This window comes from Camponotus floridanus, unplaced genomic scaffold, assembly GCF_003227725.1.
Source record: "Camponotus floridanus strain SB8 unplaced genomic scaffold, Cflo_v7.5 scaffold42, whole genome shotgun sequence".
NCBI classification, from domain to species: domain Eukaryota; kingdom Metazoa; phylum Arthropoda; class Insecta; order Hymenoptera; family Formicidae; genus Camponotus; species Camponotus floridanus.
The window spans coordinates 553,948-567,325 of NW_020229570.1; the positions used below are offsets into that span (position 1 = coordinate 553,948).

General features: G+C 37.9%; 2 protein-coding genes across 5 annotated transcripts in view; one reads left to right on the plus strand and one right to left on the minus strand.

Annotated features, from left to right (window-relative positions):
• Positions 1-13,378, plus strand: part of LOC105254600 — a 36,146-nt gene that overhangs the window by 10,354 nt on the left and 12,414 nt on the right. For all 3 annotated transcript variants that reach the window (XM_011263393.3, XM_020028514.2, XM_020028518.2), the window contains exon 6: positions 52-161. In XM_011263393.3, coding sequence (XP_011261695.2) covers positions 52-161 — 110 coding nt within the window. The remainder of the gene's footprint in view (positions 1-51; positions 162-13,378) is intronic.
• Positions 1,117-11,762, minus strand: LOC105254589 (prolyl 3-hydroxylase OGFOD1). 2 transcript variants are annotated; one of them, XM_011263362.3, is made up of 3 exons: positions 5,583-5,933; positions 3,485-3,614; positions 1,117-3,368 (listed from the first exon to the last, which is right to left on the minus strand). In XM_011263362.3, exon 3 carries the CDS (start codon positions 2,840-2,842, stop codon positions 1,136-1,138), a length of 1,707 nt encoding a protein of 568 aa, XP_011261664.1. In that variant the 5' UTR covers positions 2,843-3,368; positions 3,485-3,614; positions 5,583-5,933; the 3' UTR covers positions 1,117-1,135. The 2 variants fall into 2 exon arrangements, with proteins under 2 accessions (XP_011261664.1, XP_025267502.1); XM_025411717.1 differs by lacking the exons at positions 3,485-3,614; positions 5,583-5,933 and adding an exon at positions 11,758-11,762 and having other exon boundaries at positions 1,117-2,535.

Consider the following 13,378-nt stretch of genomic DNA (forward strand, 5'->3'; position numbering starts at 1 on the left):
TCTCGCGTCGCCGTCGTAGTCTTTGTATTAAAACGATTTATCACGTGTCAGGTTACGTCAAAGACCGCAGCCAAGGATGGCATAGCGAGACCACCGAATCTGCCACGACCCAGGATTCAAGTGCAGGAACCCGAAACCACCGAGTGTAATCATCCCAGAGCGTAAGCTTTCATTTTTCATTCGATCTTCCCTCTCTTTCCCCTCCTGCTTCCTTCACGGAATGGCTCGAATCGCGAGATGAGAGAATCGCAATCGATCTCGCAAAGACTAGCGTGTGAGTTTCCTTGATGCACATGCGAATCGCAATATCCAATAATCGCATATTCATAAAGCCGAGAGAAGTTTTTCAGTCTAACTATACATATTCAAAAATACGATATGTTAAGTTTCAAGAGAAACTTTTCTCTCAAACATCCCTTAGCGCGATTTCTCGCATCCAACTTTATGATTGCATGAATCCCGAAAACGTTTGCCGTGACTCTCGCAAGTGAAATAAAGATTTCTTTTACACATGTATATACTACTGCATCCAATAAATGATTGTATATGTTTGCTGTATTATAATCTTAATCTCCACCTTGGCAAGACCACCGCAAACTTTTCGCAAGTCTATAAATTGCTTAATGCACCGATATTTGTTTTTAAAATTTATTATTATATATCTACTATATTTTTTTTTAATTTTCTCTTCCTCCAAAAATTAAAAAAAAAATATATTTAGCCGGAACTATATTTATGTACTAGAAATTTTCCTATTTAACATCATTGTTAGTATCCTTTGTTGACATATTTATTAAATCAATTTCTTAAATTTTTCGCGAATAACATCCGCAATTTTTTTATGCTTACTATTACTTAGCCATCTTTTATATCTACCATATTTTTACTAAAGAGAAAACAAGAGACTTATTTCTCACGATAAATTTTATTAAAATACGAATATTTACAATTTGTTCATAAAATATTATTGTCTCGAAGAGAATTATCTCTTCAAGAATGTTACTTTTGATTATTAACAAAATTAAATTAAAAAATAATTTTGATCTTTATTTTTCTTTAGATTTTTTTTAACAGAACAACATCGATTTATAATAAACATCTGAATATTTAAATGAATATTACATCATATGCGCAATTATTCATAATATGAACACATCAAAGTATAAGAATAACCCTCGTAAAGATGATTCAGATATTGTTGAAGACGATATACCATTAATGACCTATAAACTAGACAAAGATGATTATCTAACGCTGGTATTTGAATTAGAGTCCCCTGCTCTTGATTAGGATCTATAAAATCTATCGTGTCTCCTGTTTTTGATACGCCCTGGTCATTTACCGTATGAAATTGCATTATTACATCTAATGTGTATTCATCATTGGTGGAATTATTCTCGCTGTCACTGGCTGATGTATCACTAGAAATCTCCTCATCTCGAAGCGAAATTTCATTCGTGTCCGTGCCATGTTTAGAATCTTTACTCAAGGATTGCGTGCTAACGTCAGACTCGACATATTTAGTTACCTTCTTTTTGTGAGATAAATTTGTCGTACTTGGGAAAGAGCCGTCTCTTTTTCTTTTTATTGAACTTGTATCTAAGATAATCTCGGTCAAAGACTTTGAGGTCGATGCACCAGCTGTAATACTCGTGTTCTCGTCAAGTTGGGAAGTTTTTGCCGCATCATCTGAGCCATCTTTCACTAGCGATTTATCGTACAGTAACGTGTAGCACCCCGCCGACCATCTCTGCAATTCTATCGTCATCTTAGGCCTCATAGTCTTCTCATCGGGCACAAGATCGAGTCCCGTGTACTTCCATAGTAGTTCAAAAAAGGAAAGAGATTTAAATAGATTGTAAAAGTCCTTCAATAATTTTGGTAGGGTTTGTTCATCGGCTATCTCGTAATGACGTATGTCCGCAGGGCCAGCCATCCGCCAACTAATATCTTGTGACGTCAAATCATTCGCAATTTGCTCATATACAGATTCTTTCAAAAAGCTTTCAAGAAATGTGTAAGGTTCTTTCATGACATTCTCGTGAATTTGGTCTATTATGCTGGGTAATAGATAACGCTTCGAGATCCAAGAACTTAATTCTATTTCAGTAGTGTTCGGTTCTATGAAATTTCTTATTAAGTCGAATCTTGGCGATTTAGCTTGGTAGCATTCTTTTAAGGGACCATGAAACCATCCATTAATCGACCACCGACATTTGTCATCGGTCATTACTTCAGCTACTTGATGATAGGAATTTTCTACAACTTCAAAGAATATAAGAGAATTATATTCTGGGACTAATGATCTTACTACTTTATTAGGCGAACCATGTTCATCTGTATCAAAGAGCTCTAAAGCACCTCCATCCTCTTCTGTCCAACCTTTCGATAAGTATAATATATAAGCTATTCTTCTATCACCCATATTATCATCATGACATAATAAATAATCTGTTTCGTAGTAACGAGCACTTGACATAGAGATAGTTTTGTTTAGTTTAATGTCTGTATTGCGTTCCATCCATGATGCCAGATCTTTCTGGAAAGATTTGTATAGCATCTGGCTGCAATAGTCGGAGGCACCAAACAAGTCGTCAGTTTTCTCAAATTGATAAAGATCAGTAACTTTGCGTTTATGATCATGGTTTTCCAACTCGCATTTCAAATTCTCTATAAATCTTTCATTTTTTAAAAAATTTGATATTCTACAGATTCTAAAGGGCTTTGATATGATCTCCAAATTTACATTTTTAAAGTCAGTTTGGGAATGCCAGTACTTTTTGAATTCTTCTTGAAACTTGGCGCTATATATGTGCTCCGAAAACAGGCCTTCATCTACCATATTTTCCTAACTTTGTTAAACTTAATCAAAGTAACAATTTAAATACGATTCTTCTCTTTTGTTAACAAGCTACGCATACAATTTTTCGATTCAGAGACACTATACAGATAATATATATCTGTAGGAATTTTCTTAATCCTATTTTACAGCATCACATGAAACTTCTCTCAAGCAATCTTAGAGTAATCGGTCATATTTCTATTGCGCTGCAGATGATTTAATCTTACTTGATAAAAAATGTGAAAGGAGTTTTACAATTAACAATATTTCATCTTTCCTATCTAATTCTCGAAACGGGATTCGCAACAATAATCGAATGCACGTGACACTATTTACGATTGACAACCTAACCTCTCTCTCGACTAGTAGGCGCGTAGGCGTTCGTGGAAATCTCCGGCGTGTCTCGTCGTCTCAATCACGTTCTCAATGCGACAGATGACAGCATCACGTGATAGAGTCGCTGAATGAACGCAATGGTTGCGTTACTCGGTGTATCCAGCCCACGTGGTCAGTCGATTGTACATACCTGCGAGCATAATAAGTGAAAAGAAGAACGATATCGCAGTCGTAGAGATCGCGCTAATCGTCGCGATTGCTAAATATTAACTTGCGAATAATTGACGCGCGCACGTGCATACGTACCACAAAAATTGCGACAATTTAAATTCAAAGAATCGGCCACCGTCCGTCTGATGCGTCCGATATCGCGCAGCGATGACGACGCGACGAATCCGCGTATTATTCTCGCGGAAAACATCCGCCCGATCGAAGGCTGAAAAAGAGGGAGGAATGTAACGCGTGTCTTTACGTCATGTTTCGCGAAAATTTCCGGCTCTCGTCTTGGATATCATCGACGATCGAAAGTATGATTTTTTAAATTATAAAATAATGATTATTTTCCTGCCGGATTTTGCGATAATTTCTCAGAATCGATCTTCGAGCGCGAAGATAAGTTCTTATCTTCGTAACGCTTTCGAAAGTTCGCGCGCCCGCCGCTTGACGGCGGCGCCGCCGGGCGGCGTTGGCGTCGCCGTGACAACATGGCGGGTGCGTGTCGCGTTTGACGGGTGCCGTTGTGGTCGCGTGGACAGAAGGGATTCGCAGGGCGCATTCTGGGACACGCCGTGGAAACGTGCGAGGTGAAGTGAGCGCGTCGGAACGTGCGGGTACCGGTTTCGCGAGGAAACGTTGTCCGTCGAGCATCCTGGAGCCTGACATCAGCGGGACGCACGTATACTGTGAGTAAATATTATAACCCTTTACTGACAAGCGCGAGCCTCGCGTTCCTTCTCCCTGATTTCCTTCCTCCTCATCATCTCGACGGGATTTCCTTTTTCCCCGAGATTCACGGTTGCCTGTGCGTTGACGGAAGTTGGAGCGAAGGATGGGGTCCTTCCGGACAGGTGAACCCGCGTGTTTCAGGACACACGAAAGGATACGCGCCAGGGTCCTTTGCGTTCTTGCGAGTAAATTCGGAGCGAGATCGTCTCGTCGGTCACGTTCGCACCGGCTTCTCGCGAGGATTTATTAGGGGTATTAAAATCAATTCTGTAAATTTTATAGATATATTTTATCGATATGACAGGTAAATATCTTTTAGATATCGCGATATTGCGAAATTTTGGAATTGCTCTGCTCCGATTTAATAAATGTATGTCTGTACGCGTATAGTGCTCGTCATCGTTCCTTTACACCTGACAATGTGTGCAGGTGTTTATGTATGTTTCAACGTCCTTATAACGGCATTTAATATGACTGATGAATTGATTGAAATGGCAGCATGGCTAAAAATTGTATTTCTTTTATATTAAAATTAGATTAAATTAATAATTAAATTATATTAAAATTATTTATATTAAAATATCCTGCTTTCCGGATTAGATTAATCCCCTTATTAATTCGTTTAATGCGAGTAAAAATCGACGTCATTCATTTTTGGAGCACGTTCGTACGGGAAGTTCTATACGTATTTGTCTGACATCATTTGCGTTTTAATATTTTAAGTGTTATTGTCGAACGCGACTCATCGATGACTCGTCGTTCCTCGCATACGGGGACTTTCAACGTTCTCGTTTTTCCTCTAGAAAGCAGCAGTCTTCGTAGAATTTTTCAAGTCTCGACTGTGGTATAGATTATCGTTGTCCTTGAGCCGTACTTTCCTCGCGTCCTACTGCGATCGCGATTATGGCGAGAAACGGGTTATCGAATTTTCGAAACTTCGTACGCGATATCAGCATTTTGCGGAGGCGAACCGGAGTCTCGCCTTCTCATCGACATACACATAATTTAACATTAAATTAAATTACACGTCGGACGTTTTCCTTGAGTCGCGAATCGCGTAGCTACTATCGATTAGTAAATGCAGTCACGTGTGCGTCGATGTCACGAAGTCGCCTGTGCTGTTTTTTTTTCTTATAGTTCGTTTCTAATGTCATAGCTGACATTTGTTTCTTTCACGGTCATCTTAAAGTGAAAATTCCAAATTATTTTTGACAGATATGTATTTTTATTATGATACAGTTTAACAATATTGAAGTATTTTTCAATTTTCTGCTTCGACAATGATTATTTTTTAATATCTCGTACAAGTGTGAGTAAAGATTTTTTTTACTCGGAACGTGCTTTAAAATTATTCTCAGGAGCGTTAGGCACTTTAAATGATCGATGCATCGGCCGAAGAAAAAGAGAAAATATACTTTTGATAGGATAGGATCGTGTGCGTTCTAATCGATGCACTTACCGCGATGAGATGGGTCATTATCCTTTCTTGTCTGCTTCTCTACCGACAAAATACCTCCGGCGATGTCGAGTTTAATGATTGCGCCACTTCAGTCACTAAACTGTCAGTTGTGCCATTAAAGCGGTTGTTGTTGTTTGATGTATGTCGATTAATGTAGTCGTGTAGTCGAATACACGCACGAACCGTTACGTCGTCTCTTGTGCGTGAAAAAAGAATGATATGTCGAGGCACGCGCACGCATAACCCGTTTATTCCTTCTTTCCGGGTGTTTAGCGGTTCGTAGAGCCTCCAGTTCAGACATCGCTCTGGATTAAAGCCTCGGTTATGGAAATGTCATTTTTAGAAATTTAAAATTATTTAGATTTATAAAGAAGCCATTAATACTAATGCCAATTTAAACACGTGTGTGACAAGGTATTATTTTAATTTTTATCAAAATATGAGAAGGTGATTTTTTTTCTATGGAACAATACTGTTCGATTTTATCCCATCCATCCTATACCTCGCTGACAGATCGTGAGATTAGAAAGACAGCGAGAGAGTTTGACCAATGATGTATAACTTTTAATAAAGCGGTAACGGTAGTGTCCGAGGCTCGCACATGTTATTCGCCATGTAACGCGTTATAAATGCCGTATGGATTTAAACTTTGTCGAGAAATTTAATGGTAAATTGCAATTTTTCATTGAAATGAAAAATATTGTAACTATAAAACTAGAAAAGTTCACAATAATTTCTTTCCTCAAATATTTTTTCTTTATAAATTATTCACATGAGTTAAATTAAACACATGCAATTAAATGAAATATTAAATAAATACAAAATTTGGTTTTACAATATTTTTTAAGCAAATATATGATAAAATATAATTAAAAAATGATATAAAAATATACAAAAGAGCACAGTGCAATATTTTTTGCTGATTTTATCGATATATTTATTACGTTGTTTAGTTCTATCGATGGCATATGATGGTACATGATTGGTTATTTTATTGATGGCACTTTTCATACATAATTTGTATTTTATATTAGTCAGACGCGTGTTATATGTAGATAGTCGTCGAAATAATCGCCACGTCAAAAATGTGCGCATTTTCTTTCTCTCTTCTTGGACGAGCGCGATGGCAGCGTAACGGCTCGACGCAGCCGTTCGATTCGCTTATGGCATCGTTCATCCATCAGTAGAGTGCGATGTGCTTTTGAGTGTGGTGTGCATCGTCGAGAGATGCCGGGTGGTCGAATCTCGCACGCGCGCGCGATTGTTTCGTTACAGGAGTGACTCTCGACTTGGCCTCCCGGCATCGAGGTAACGACGTTAACCGATATTAATTGGCGATGATTAGGGGAGAGTTAAGTGATCGGTGATCATCGCGAACGGCAGATCCAGAGAGTATATGTATGTACACATTGACAATTTTATATGAGAATCATTCGCGTTGATTTACGTATTTCTTTTCTCTCTTTCTATCACTCTTTTTTGCACGATATATATTTCTGTGATTTTTATTTAAATTTTTTTTTAAATAGTTGGCATATATTTGACATTCCTATAATTTCGACGCGAAATTTATGACCGTCTTGACGCACATTTCTTATAGAAATTGTAAAGTTTCGCTTGATTGCTCCAATCAGTCGCGGTGACGATGACTTTTATACGATGCATCGCAACCACGATAAAATGCAGTGCGCTCGGTGTGACATAGTTGCTACGTTGCAACTGCAACGAGATATGATTGCCGCATAATTTCTCAGCCGCTATGATATACTGCTCCATACGCGTGCAAGAAGATTAAGGCGAAGCAGGAAACCGCACAACTTGTGTAATATATCGCGGTGATATCGCGCATCATTTGACAGCCGTTTCAGATCGGTTATGACAGATTGTGATTGAAATTTGATCTCGTCGATGCACTTTCCTAATCACGCAAAACTGTCGTTTTTAAATCGCGCTTTCTTCAATCTACAAAATCTAACACAACGACGAGCCAAATCGTTGATCGTGATCACACTTTAATCCGGATTAATAATCATTCTATTATTATCGAATGCAAATGTAATTAGATTGCAATTTCGAGGTAGATTAGTCACGACACGACTAAAGAAAACTGCGAGTTCGTGATTCCGAGCACTTGACGTGACTCACGATTAAGTCACAAGTGCTAATCGAATTAGACGACAAAGGTACAAATAATAATGCAATCTCGCGACGAATTAGGATGTCGAAATAATGCGGATAATTCTGATTAAAGTACAATTGAAACGCGTTCATGAGACACGGTTTGTGAGCGCCGCTTTTATTTTTACCCCTCGACATGCGCTAAATTTGACCGTGTCACGCCTTCGTCGCCGGGTATTATTGTCCGCATTGTCCCGCGATGCGCGATCGTTACAGTTTGCGGCGCCTTATTCGCGGAATGCCGTTTTTACCCGGCACATAATTATAATAGGTACGCGTTGGCCGGCGCGAAATTACCGTACGGAGCCATTCTTTGTTGCCCGTTTTACACGAAACACCGTACAGTACACGTACCGGTTTTCTCTGCCGCCGATCGATAAACAGAAATAAAGAACGCGCGACACTCGGCTCTTACTCGGGAGAAACGTCGCGGCCGGGTAAAAACTTTGGACAAAATTTTTAAAAAAATAATATATATTTTTGCAGAACAGGGGAAAAGTAAAATAAAATATTGGAATAACTGGAGAAGATTTATATTTAAAGACGTTTGTTATAAAACTATCGTAATAGGTATAATAAATAAAAATTAATGGAATAAAAATTAATGGAAAATTAAATAATAATAAATAAAAAATTCTTGGAGAATTGCTCGCGTCATTTATGGTATCTTTATTGTGTGTAGCTAATCGCACTAATCACGCTCTTAAAAGCCACAACAGCTCGTAAAACCTGTACTTATTTATTGTGTAACTATGACGGTGCCATTAACCGAGCATCGAGGATTACCCTGGTGACCCTGTTTGCATTTATTTTCTACCAGGCTTCATTGTGATCGACGTGTCGAGGAAGGAGCGAGGATAGCTCGTCTCCCGCTTCCTCTTTTCCCTCTACTTGCTAACGCAGCCGATTTTGTACGCGCTCGTCGGGCTAATATCTAGAACGTAACAGGTTCTTTTATGGTAGCCCCTACCCCATATCGTGGCCCGCCTCCTCGCATAATTTATCGCATTCGCGTAGGCGTGCGTATGTGCGTGCGTGCGTGAGTGAGTGCGTGCGAGACGCGCACAGGCAACCTGCATCCCGCGCTTTCCCTTTTTCGGAAATCCGGTTCCCCTCCCCACTCTCAACGGAAAGATGGGCCATGTTGGGACCCTCCTATAATTTTCCTTCCCCCTTGAATGTTTTTCCGCCCGAAACGGAAACAAACATCGACCGATTCCTTTCTGAAAACGAATGAAATTTCGATCGTGAATTCAAATTATACGGAAATATCAGACACAAAGTATCGTGTCAATTATTATATCGCTAAATTATTATGACACACATCGTTTCAGTGATGTTAAATGTACCATATTTATTTGTTTCTTGTAGCACTATGATACTAATTTGAATTATTACATAGAAATTTGTAAGCATGTAATACACGGAGAGGGACTTATGTTTCACAATTTTATGTGTAATTCTACAAGACTGACATTCTTATTTACACGCTCCATCATTCGTTCAATCATTGATGTTTCCACGTTTTCGTAGTAACACTAATATGTCTATACGACTGCATACGTCAATCTGGCACAACTATAGACCGACACAGTTGCACGCAATCTTACGCACTCATCTATTCCCACATCATACATCCGTCATACGTAAAACTTCACGCGCCACTTCGATCGCAGATGTAGAGCATAACGTTGCATTTATCGATTTGCGCCACGCACGTGATCGTGACATTTCGATGCACGCGTCATCGTGCGCTGCTGCTGCCATGAGACAGTTTTTTTTTTCCGCAGGAATGAGCTTATGTCTTTTATCCTAGGATAAAATAGCTCGATGAATTCACGTCGCCTTTTATCCATGATCGTTCCTCGCTCGTCTTCCATAAATGCATCGAATAAAGTGCGGGCGTTCCGCCGTGATTATTCGTCCCATTCTCGGCGAGACCAGCACCAGCCGCTCCGCTCTTCGAGCTTTCGACATCGCGAATAATTACCGAGGCTCATTGTGAGTCAACGACGTTCGAATGTTTTCCGTCAGCGTCACGCTTTGCACATTCAATCCTGGCTTATTTTTATTCATACGTCATGTGAATAAAAGTGAAACGCGCTTGATTTTCTTTTAAATTCATATCCGCGCGTTATTTTCATTTGATTTTATTTGATAGGAAATTGATTGAAAATTAAATTTGCTAAAAAGAATAAACCCTTGACATTTGGACGTGCAAGTTAGACGTCAGAATCGGAAAGATACGATATGACCTTTGCTTAAATACTTGGTACAATCAACGCGATGACTTTCGTTTAAAATACAGAAGTTGAAATTATTCTTTATTGTCTCGTTAGTACGAGCCCGGCAACCCACGCTCAATTTACCAAGCTCGGTTGAGAACTCGTTAAAAAAAAGTCTCAAAGCTGAATCGTAATATTCAAATATCGCATACATAAAACATGAAATATAATATCTCGTACAAGTCAGGATACATATTCTTTCGATGATGGCAAGACAGAACCGTTTACATGAATAACTGATCATTAGCGTATCTGCAAGAACGGTTCCTTTAATTGAAACCATGTGAGAGATTAATGACGTATAGTTGAAGCGTGATACAAGCACGATCTCGTATAAGCGTGACTTATAACGCATCATCATACGTCAAATTTCGACCGTAATAGCTTCTTAGACGAGGCAAAAGACTTCTTGCGATCTTCAATGTAGATTTCGATCGAAGCTCTTTCTTTCACTATTCGATATGCACTCTTCCGTTGCAACGTGCATACCTCTTACTTCCTGCGACAATGTCGATATAATATTGCGAGAATGTTTTCACAAGTGAGTAGAATAGTTAAATATTCGCCTGTGAAAAAATTTTTTGAAGATACTAAAATATTTAAAAAAAAATTACAGTTTACATGGACTCAAAATTCTTCAAGGATATAATTATGTAGGATATAAAGATTAAATATTTGTCTCATAAAATTATTAAATAAAAATTGTTGATATAATTATTTTAATCTCTTTCATGTGTGAATTAAAATAATTTATATAACTTGAATATAAAATAATTTTTCTAATTGCAATTATTGAAATATTTTTTATCAGTTATTATATTTAAATATTGTAATATATCGATGGGAAAATTTCAAATAATTTTATGAATTTATTATTAAAGACTGTTATTTTTTTTATACCATTCAATTTATTCTACGCTATTCTTGTACAAGAGTATTTTAACCGGAAAAACGCTTGCATAATTACTTCCGCGATGTTGATATATATTAAGGATGCAACGTTACATTGAAGTACAACCTTGGAATTATAATTCTTGTCATGTCAGGGAATTGACGTTTTTTTTTCCAGTATCAGGAAGATCCGCGTATAATCCTTCTGTCCGTCCGACTGTCGGATCTTTAAAATACAGAGCGATGTACGAGTGCGATGAAAATTAAGAGTTAATTATAAAAAGGAATAATTCGAGAAGAAGATAGAAAAGCCTAAGGGAGGACAGGCGCCTCTTGATTTAGCTGGCACAATTTTTCTCAGACGATCGTCGCGACGTCCGTTTCCCCTCGTCCTTTCTGCCAGCGTCTCTCTTTTGGCCTGTCGTGCAAGAAGAGGGGCGACAGTGAGAGTATAGTTCAAATGTCACTTTAGTTTATTTTCGTTTATATATAGATCGGGAGAGTTCACCCGGTGTCACTTACCTCTGAATACCAGCGATGCACGCTTGACAATTTTCAGAAAGCGAGGAGGAATTCCTCTTTAGCGGGAAAGCTGCACAAGTTTCGCGAAGCAATGCGAAACTGTACGCGAAATAGACATGCATAGACGTGGTGTAGAGAGAAATGTGACTTTCGAGATTTTAACATATGCATAACCGGGAAATAAAAATATAAATCGTGATTTTGAGATCTTATCGTCTCTCACGTCGATCAATTTTGCGCACAATAGCTCACTTATGGATTCATGCATATTTTCTCTGTTGCATGTTGGATGAGCAAACCGGAAGAGCACTTTAATACCGGTATTTAAATCGTCTTGTGGCTGCGACAGTGGCTCTCTATTTTAGGCTAGTCTCCTCACGATTTACCGTTCATTTCGTAACTTAATATACCTCGCAAGTTCTCAACCGTGACATCCAGATAGGATTCCCATGCGTGTTTCATCCGATACATCATAACATAAATATGCATAAACATTTACTTAATGTGCAGAATTACTGAAGTTTCAATTTTTAAGTTTTAAAAATCTCTTACGATAGCAACAGTATTTTAAATTACCATGTATTTTCTCGGAATCTAATTTTACGTAGCTCGTGATTATCGTGAATTAAGCGAATAAATGCTAATTTTTACTCCACTTTCCATGAAGCGAGTCCAACCCACATGCGGAGGGATAAATATTTTCCTCTTCTAAATGCGTGAAATTTCATGTCAATGGACTTCGTGACGAGGCGAGAAATCACGAGGCATTTTATATTCAGGTCACGTGTAACAAATGCAAAAGAATTATGCTATTTTTGATCGCGCATGTAAAAGTCATCGATTAATTAGCGTTGCCTATATGAGTGATATTTATATATTACATTATATATTTACATTATATATTTACATTTAATGATATATTACATTTAATGATCTAATTTTCTTCTAATTTTATATAAAATCATTCGCGTTAATGATGTTTTTTCGATAAGCAAATACAAAAAGGAAACATGCCTTCTAATGTTAAGAGACAGGTACATTCGAGGGACGGAAAGATCGGTATGCAAGATACTTATGTAATTTTCCTTCGGAAAACATGACATGAGGCGCGATAATACACGTTCCTTGATTCGATATCTATAGAAGAAGTAGTTTATATAGAGGTTGCCCCTTGTTTCCTCAGGATTTATGTTCGTTCGGTCACATAAATGGCACAGCCATATCTCATCTCACGTGTCGTTTTATTGAATATAGAATCGCAGATAGTACATCAAACATGAGTTGGTGACTCATCGTCCCGAGATAAGATCAAGTATATTATACCTTTATCGCAAACTCGTAGGAATGTTTTCGAGATACAATCTTAGTCGGGTTTTGAAGTCAAAATTTTTGAATCTTTTTTTCGAAAGAAAATATCTTTTCTCGTAGAAAGTTCTTTTGTATACATTTACAAGTAAAATATAATTTTCAGTTTACACATTTAAGTGCATTTAGGACATGTCAGGTTCCTTCTGTGCGATGCAATTTTTCATCGGATTCGCACGTGACAACTCTTTCAGCGGAACGTTAGCACATATTGCATTTGAATTCATAGCTGCACTTTCTGCATTCCCAGACGGCAGCTTCTGCTCACGCTAGTCATGCGTTCGATTAAACTTTATTTGCGTCCTTATCTTTTTGCGAATATTACAATGATATGATAAATTCCGCGCTAACGATACTTTATGCACATTTTTATGAGACATTATAATTCCATTATATTTATTACATCAAAGTATTAGGCTTGCAATACACGGTTTAATATTGCTAGAAATTAATCGGAATCTGAAATTTTTATGAATTTTAATTCGTGATTGAATTCTAATCGATTATAAATTTATCGTTTTGTTTTTATCAGTAGTCTCCATGCTTTTCATAATT